At 55.3% G+C, this 7,940-nt stretch overlaps 1 protein-coding gene across 1 annotated transcript; it reads right to left on the bottom strand.

Moving 5' to 3' along the window:
- Positions 1-1,186: 1,186 nt before the first annotated feature.
- SLC30A1 (solute carrier family 30 member 1) lies at positions 1,187-5,832 on the bottom strand (the record flags this gene model as incomplete). The annotated part of the gene is made up of 2 exons (XM_084245941.1): positions 1,187-2,088; positions 5,259-5,832. The coding sequence occupies 2 exons, from the start codon at positions 5,830-5,832 to the stop codon at positions 1,187-1,189; spliced, it is 1,476 nt and encodes a 491-aa protein (XP_084102067.1).
- Positions 5,833-7,940: the final 2,108 nt, after the last annotated feature.

Raw genomic sequence — 7,940 nt, 5'->3', positions numbered from 1 at the left:
TTCCTGTGTAGATACTGTGGCACCAGGCAAAAGCAGCCACCATCGGAAGGTCTGAGCAATGTCGAGACAGGATGACTTATGGACACTTAAATTTTCATGTTGCCTGAACTACTTGTGCTTTCTAAGAACGTTAGCCACATTGCAAGGACTTTCAGCTTGCTTTCTTCTCCCAAGTCATTGGCCCCCAGCTGAGCACACGCATGGCTGGCTGGGCTTGGCTGGGATCCATATGGGGACGCCATGAACCCACTTAAGCTCTGAAGTTTGTGGAAACTCCCACAATTTGAAATATGACTTGTGATCGTTAGATTAAGTGTAATGTCCTTAAAGATACTGAGCGCAGGTGTCTTGTGAGATGACTTTCAGCTCAACGTTTCCAATGCCACTTTCAAAGCAAAGCAGCGCTGGCGAGCCAAGTCCAGGTTTTAGACTAACTTTGGTAAAAGAAAACGTGAGTGCAAATTCTCAGACAATTTAGAAACATAGCCTGAACATTATTTTACAATAATCTAAATATCAATTTGGCAGGCTCCTTTCCCTGCTCTTATGTGTAAACTGGAGCTCAATTTGTTAATTATCTCAGAATAATACTCAGCAACACAGAATACAGGATAATAACTGATCTTCAGTATTATAAATACCCTGGGTGAAGAAAAAGAAACGTTTCCTAATAATATCCATGAGTCACTCTTAAAATATGCTGCCTTTATGCAAACTAATGACCTCACAGGGCAAGTAAATATCACCTAACATGTAAAAGGAAACAAACTCGATTTTTAAAGTTCTAGCAATTACAAGCCTAATAAACAAAATTTAACAAAGGGGGGAAAGAAAAGCAGAGCAATTCCAGTAACAATTTTATTTACCCCCTAATTAATTTTTTACCATGGAAAAACTGGAAATCAAATGTCATTATGTTATATAAGTTTATACTTACTTAAACAAAAATGTAACATAGTGTCAAAACTGGCTTTCCAAAATTGTTACAGCGGAGCTGTACTCTCCACTCGTAAAGTTGTACTATAGACCTCTGTGAGCAGTCCCATCCTGTTCTTACAAAAATAGAATTAAGCTGTTTGACCAGCGAGGACTTCTATGACATTACTTGGCAAACTTAGAATTTCAATGGAGTCTTTTCCCTCTTGCGGTTAAAAGCACAAGTCAAGGATCACCTCCTTGTTAAGACTCACAAAGAAGATTCAGGTTGGTTGGTTGGCATTTTTTTAATCTCGATCAGCACAGCAGGGATGTTGTCCACCTTAGTCCTCCTGGGCTTCTTCTCGAGATTGTCACTACGTTCTAAGCAAGAGATGCTCATTGCCCGGGCCTTTTCCACGTCCTTTTCCAAAGAGGCCTGCGGCAGCGTCCCACAACACTGCTTCAGAGCACACTGGGTCCTGCAGGCAAGCTCACAGGGGAGGACGCCTGTCTCGGAGCCGACACTGGCGAATTCAGGCTGAATGGTGGTGGCGTGGATCCCGTGATTATGGAAAACGTCTTTAATGGTCTTGGCCACCTGCATGTATGATGTCGGGTCTTCACATTTGATGTGAGCCGTGGCAATAATTCTGCTCCCAGCAAGTTGCCAAACATGTAATTCATGAACTTCATCAACTCCTTCAACATCTCTAAGTTCTTTTATCAAATGTTTGATGTCGATTTGTTTAGGAACAGTTTGTAGAAGAATAAGAGCAGATTCCTTAAGCAGTGGGTAAGTCGTGTAAAGCAGTATACAGACCATCACAATACAAAGAGTGGGATCTAAATATAGCACCCAGCAAGGACCAGCCTCATGAACTGTCGCCTGAGTACTATTCACCATTTCTACAAAGGCTTTGCAGGGGTCGGGAGTACACGGATTCACACAGAACTCCCCTTCAGGGCAACCTTTCCAAGAAAAGTAAAAGACCAAGGCATTTACTACGACAATCACTGAACCCAAAGCATCTCCAAAGACATGCAGAAAAACTCCACGCATGTTCAGCTGTGCAGTCTTGTCGCCGTCTTCCAATTCCACATGGTCAGGTTCTCTGAGAAGATTCCCATTCACTTGCACTTCCACCGTCTCGCTTCTGGACTTTTCTGGATCTACAAAGAAATAAAAATCCTGTGTCAAATACATTGGAAGTATTTATATAAACATTCTCGCCTAATACCATGGGAATGAAGGAGGTGAAAGCTTCGTGAAACAATATGAAAACAACACACTCTGGACAACAGACTAGAAGGTGACAGGTCGGGAACCAGCCAGGACACAAGGGCCAAAAGAAAACACAAAATTGAATGGTACCAGCCAAAGGAGAGACAACTGTGCATGGATGTGTCTAATACAAATGCCTGATGGGCACAGAGACCCCAGCCACTGTCATTAGGGCACTGGGGTCAACTTCAACTTCTATCATGAAAAAAACAAAAACAAGCCTCCAGGTGCAGAGTTCAGAAACTGACCAATCAATGTGCACCTGTCCACCACCAGAGATGTCAGGAATCCTTGGAATTAAGCGATCGCTCCTACCTCCTACCACCTCTTACCCCAAACCTACTGATCTTCTAAAGGAATTAGGCACAGCATCTTCATTTTCTTCCTAACAACATGCTGCCCTGTAGGAGTGAGAGGAAAGGTAATGGGCCATTAAACCTGTTTGCGATGTCCCAAGAATTTGGAAAAGGTGCCACCCTGCACCTTGCAAGAAGGAAGGCGGTTGGTGTTCGACAGCACAGGGGGTCCAGTGAACCTCCAAGGGAAGGAAGCTGTAGCGGCACGAAGGCCATAGGCAGGATCTACGACCGGAGCAGATGGGGTAAGGATCCTGGAGCCCTCAGTGGCTTTTTCCAGGCTTTTATTGGGATTTACCAGGTACATGGCAGGCAGGGGTGCGGGGGGCTGGGAGGCTGGCAGGCCTCCCAGTCCCCCACGAGTCTTTACTCTTCCTGGGCCCTAAGGCGTTCTTTCGTGGCTTCTCCTTCTCTGCTCCTTGTGCTCTGTTGTTCCACTGGTGTCCCCGTGATGCCGCCCTTATAAGCCCAGTCTTAGCCCAGGTGAACCCATCTATACATGCCCACACACTACTCCAGGTACCCGCCAGCAGGCATGCATTCAGGACCACAGGGATCCACCATCAATCCTAATGGCAGGAGGGCAGAAAAGCCTGACAATCATTTACCCTACAATCCACCCCCTCAGAGTTTTCTGCCATTCAGTCTGTATCAGTCTACAAGTTATATACGCGTTTCTCTTGGCAATATGAACACTGCAGCAATGGTCCATAAAAGTAAATAGAATACATCACAATAAAACATTATAACAAAATACAACAGAATACAAACAAGTCCAGGCAGGGCACCAACCTAGCGGCAAAAGAAGATTATTGACACCAGCAGACAATCCACTACTACTGCTGCTGAAGGCGCTGCTCATGCAAGGGGGGAACCACTCAAGTATCTGCCCTCACACGCCAGGAGCCATCAGGCTTCCTCTCCTTCTCTGGCTGTGGTCTCCGCCACAAGCGCCACACCGCATTCACCCCAAGATACACTCACTCTTGAATTGGTGATTCGGTCTTTGGCGGTAATCGCCCAATCCTCAGGGTTTTATGTCTGCGGTAACTCCCAACACTCGGCTTTCATAGTGCAGAGACACGCAGATCCCTGCACTCAGACAACCCATTGCACAAGCACATGGGTCGGAGATCCGTGGATACAAGCTCCACATGCGGCCTCTCTTGGATCTCCTCTTTGCCTATGGGCTCTGCCACAAGCCACGTTCCCCACCTGTCCCCCAAGGATGGGCTCCTCAGCACCTCACCCTTTCTCGACAATGAACATCACCCACAGGAGATTAAAGAGACTCTTGGCCTTCTTTAGCATATTTAGGTTGCTTAACAACAGCTCAGGGCTTCCCAATCTCAGCACCACTTTTGCCTTTCTAAGTTGGCTTTTTTGGTACATCTCCTCTGCCTGGCTGCAGAGAGCTTGGCGAGGCCTTCCTCCCTCCCTCAGCCAACAGTGGGCTCTTCTCATGCCTTAATTTTCATCTCCCGGGGTTTACAAACAGTACCATCCACCTCCGGGGTCCCATAGTCCCACCAAAGTTCCTCCGCTTTCTGGTGAGATTGTCAGTCCAAGTCCATCCATTGGCTTTTTTCCATGTGTCAGCACTGGGCAAGCTCGGAATCATGGTCCTTTCTTACTCAATGATTCTGCTACCACGGGCTGGTCCTCGCAGGCTGTCTCCTCCTCCAGGCGAGGTGTCATGCAGTGGCTCCAGGACCTTATCCACCTCCTGTGCTGCCGTGGTGCCACCAGCACTGTCACAGGCTCACGGTCTGCTACTCCTCAGTCCCTCCAGAGGTCTTTGGAGAGCTACATACCCGTCTGCTTCAAATCATTCTGCCAACTTAAGCCAATTGTAGCGGCAGGAAAGCACATTGCAGGTTTTCTATAATTCTCTGCAGGCAGGTGGAGAAGAGTCCTGGAGCCCTCTGTGGCTTTTTCGAAGCTTTTATTGGGATTTACCAGATACCTATCAGGCAGGGGGGGGTGGTGGACCAGCCTCCCCGCCCCCTACGAGTCCTTACTCTTCCTGGGCTCTACAGCATTCTTTCATGGCTTCTCCTTCTCTGCTCTTTGTATTCTGTTGTTCCGATGGCGTCCCCAGTGACGCTGCCCTTACAAGTCCAGTCTTAGCCCAGGTGAATCCATCTACACATGCCCACACCCTACTCCAGGTGCCCGCTAGCAAGCAGGCATTCAGGACCGCAGGGATCCTGATGGTGGATCAATCCTAATGGTGGGAGGGCAAAAAAGCCTGACAACTATTTAACCTACAGAAGCCCAGCGTGGCAACAGGCTCCCTCTTCCAGCTCCTTCCTTTCAACATTTCTTCCCCCAGTTCCAACGAGGGCACTTGGGTTTCCGACGACGGCACCCACCGAAAACGCGAGGGGACCTAACTAACGCCCTTCCCACTTGTTTCCGGCGGGCTCAGAGACGTCCCAAGAGGCCGGGAAATGCCCAGTCCTGGGTCCGGGATTGCCAGGACCAGCTCGGAGGTGGCGACGCGGGGGGACACCCCCGCGGAGGCGCGGAGACCATGCCCGGTGCGGGGAGGCAGCACCAGCGGCTGATCTCTGGCCCCTCACTTAGGGGTCAGCGCGACCCGGGACAGCGCGGGCGGGGGACGCGGGCGGGACTCTGCGGGGCAGGAGACACCCGGCCAGGTCACCGGGGCGGGGGGCGCGCAGGGGGCGCCCGCTCACCTGAGGGCTCGGCCTTCAGCCCGTTGGCGCGGCGGCCGTCGGGCACCAGCGTGTTGGTCTCCTCCGGGTCGGGGTCGGGCCGGCCGGGGGGCCCCGCGGCGTGGCCGTCGGACGCGCGGGGTCCGGGGGCGCCGTGGCCGTGGCCGTGGCCGCCGAAGCCGCTGTGGTGGTGGAAGAGGCACAGCCCCAACACGTTGACCAGCAGCCCGGCCAGGCCGACGCCCAGCACCACGAGCGGCTGCTGCATCTCGTGCGGCTCGAGGAAGCGCTCGACGGCCTCGAGGAGGATGGCGAAGCAGAGCCCGGTGAGGAAGATGGCGTTCACCAGCGCGCCCATCACCTCGGCGCGGATCCAGCCGAACGTGTTCTTCTGCGTGGAGCGCGTCCGCCGGGCGAAGCGCTCGGCCACCAGCGCCACCAGCAGCGCCAGCACGTCCGACAGCATGTGGAACGAGTCGGACAGCATGGCGAGCGACGCGGTCACCCGGCTCACCACCACCTCGAGCACCATGAACAGGAAGGTCAGCAGCAGCATGCACAGCAGGCGGCCGCGGTTGCGCCCCCAGCACCCCATGGCGGCGGCGGACGGGCCGAGCGCGGCGCCCGGTCCCGCGGCTCCTCAGCGGCGGCGCCTCCCGGCCGGCGGCGGCGTCTCCTCAGCCGCGGCTGCTCAGGCGGCGCGCCGGCGCCCGCTCGGCCCCAGAGGCCCGGGCCCCGCGGCGGGGAGGCGGCGGCTGCGGCGGGGCGCCGCGGCTCCGGGGGCGCCCGGGGCTCGGTGGGCCGGGGCGGCGCGGGCGGGCGGCGGGCGGCTCCGCGCGGCGGAGGCTCCGCGCATCTGCGGCTCCGGCGCCCGGCTGCGGCTCCCGGGCTCTCGGCGGGCCCGGCCCGAGCGGCCGACGGCGGGCGAGTCTGGCGCGGCGGCTGCACTCGGCCCGGTCTCGGCGCCTTCCTCGCCCCCCCGCCTTTGCAGACGGTTTACAAAAAAACTTTGCTTTGCACTCGGAACCCCCCTTTTCACACGGACCCGAGCGTGACAAGGCCCCGAAGCCCCGCCCCCGGGGCCCGCTCTGCCTCCCCATTGGTCGGGCCGCCCTCACGACAGTCGCGGCGCCCCGCCTACCCGCGCTCGCTATTGGAGGGCGGCGCGGCGGGGCGGGCAGGGGCGGGGTCTTCCCGCCGCGAGCCGGGCGTGGGCCGGGGGCCGCGGCCGGGTGCAGCGGCGGCAGCGCGGGGGAGGGTCGGGGGCGCGGGCCGCGTGCAGCGGGGAGGGGGGAGCGGGGGGGGGCGGGGCGGCGGGGCGGGGCCGGGGGTGGTGGCCCGCGCCCCTGGCGCACCTGCGGGGCTGCCGCCACTTTGATCGCGCCGCCTGGCGCACGTGGGCCGGTGTGACGGCAGCGGCGGGGGCGGGGGTCCCCGGGAGCGGGCGCCCCGTCCGGACCGGGGTCGGGCTGCGGAGCCGCCAGCCGGCTGCCCATAACTTGGGACTTGGGCCCTCGCGGCCTGGGGAGGGCGTCCGCACACCCCGTGAGGGTGTGCGTGCAGCAGGTCACCCCCGTCACCGTCAAGTCAGAGATCTGGGCCGCCAGGTGTCTGGGGACTATTTAGGGTCCAGACCGCGAGCCGAGCAGCCCGATCTGCTCTGGCTTTGTCGCTACTTGCCACTGCGTGGCTCTGGGCAAGTCGCCTCGTCCCTGACACCGGTTTCCTCCCTGTTAAGGGAAGATGAGACGAGAGGACCTCATTCCCTGGATTCCTCCTGACACTGACATTCTAGGGCTCTGTGATTTCACAAACATTTTATTTATAGACCACAAACTGCGGTCCCGTGCTGGTTGCCATGGGGAAGGGGAGGGGCGGGAGGCTGCAGGAGAATGAGCTTCTGTCCAGGTGGCCCCAGACCCAGTCAAGGTGGTCAATCAAATTGGAATAGTCTGGATCAGTGGGACTAGCGCTGCTTCGTGGAGTGTCTGCTCCTGAGTTGGGGTGTCCGTGCCCTGCTCTGAGTGGCGATCCCTAAACCTGGAAGGGAAGGCTTCCTGATCCCAGGGTGGAAGGGCGGCAGTCACACAGTGGTCTGAGTGGGGGCCCCAAAGGCCTCAGGACAGCCCCTGAGCTGAGGAAGGACCCCCACTTATCTGGGTTGTTTGAGACAAAGGCAACAGGAACCAGTGCCTGGGGCCATGGAAGGCTTGCTGGGAGCTATGTTATTTTACCCTTCTTGGTGGAGGGCGGGGGAATATTTGTATTATTTCTATATTTTTTTTTTCACTTGTACATGGCATGTTTCTCATCTCCCAATCCTGTGTAGAGCCGAATTGGCTGTTCAGTTCTCCTGGAATAGAAAAGACTGAAGGAGAGTTTCTAAGACGTTATAAAGGAAAACTTGAGAGGATTTGAAGCTAAGGAGAATTTTGCGAACATAGCCCCAATACTTCTAACCTAACTAGGGAAAACTGCTTTAAAATGTTGAGAAGAGGGTGGAGGTGGGGTGGGAGGTGGAGTGGCAAGGAGCTGATTTCAACTCCACAGTCTTTTTACTTGGTAGGGTAAATGGATTTCAGGCTTTTCTGCCCTCCTGCCATTAGGATTGCCCTACCTGATGGGACACCTGCATTTTGTTACATTGTTATATTTGTGTTGTTTACTTCTGTGGGCCATGGCAGCAGTATTGAGATAATTCTC

This window comes from Talpa europaea (assembly GCF_964194135.1).
Source record: "Talpa europaea genome assembly, chromosome: 10".
Lineage (NCBI taxonomy): Eukaryota > Metazoa > Chordata > Mammalia > Eulipotyphla > Talpidae > Talpa > Talpa europaea.
This window is presented reverse-complemented; position numbering and strand designations above follow the sequence as displayed.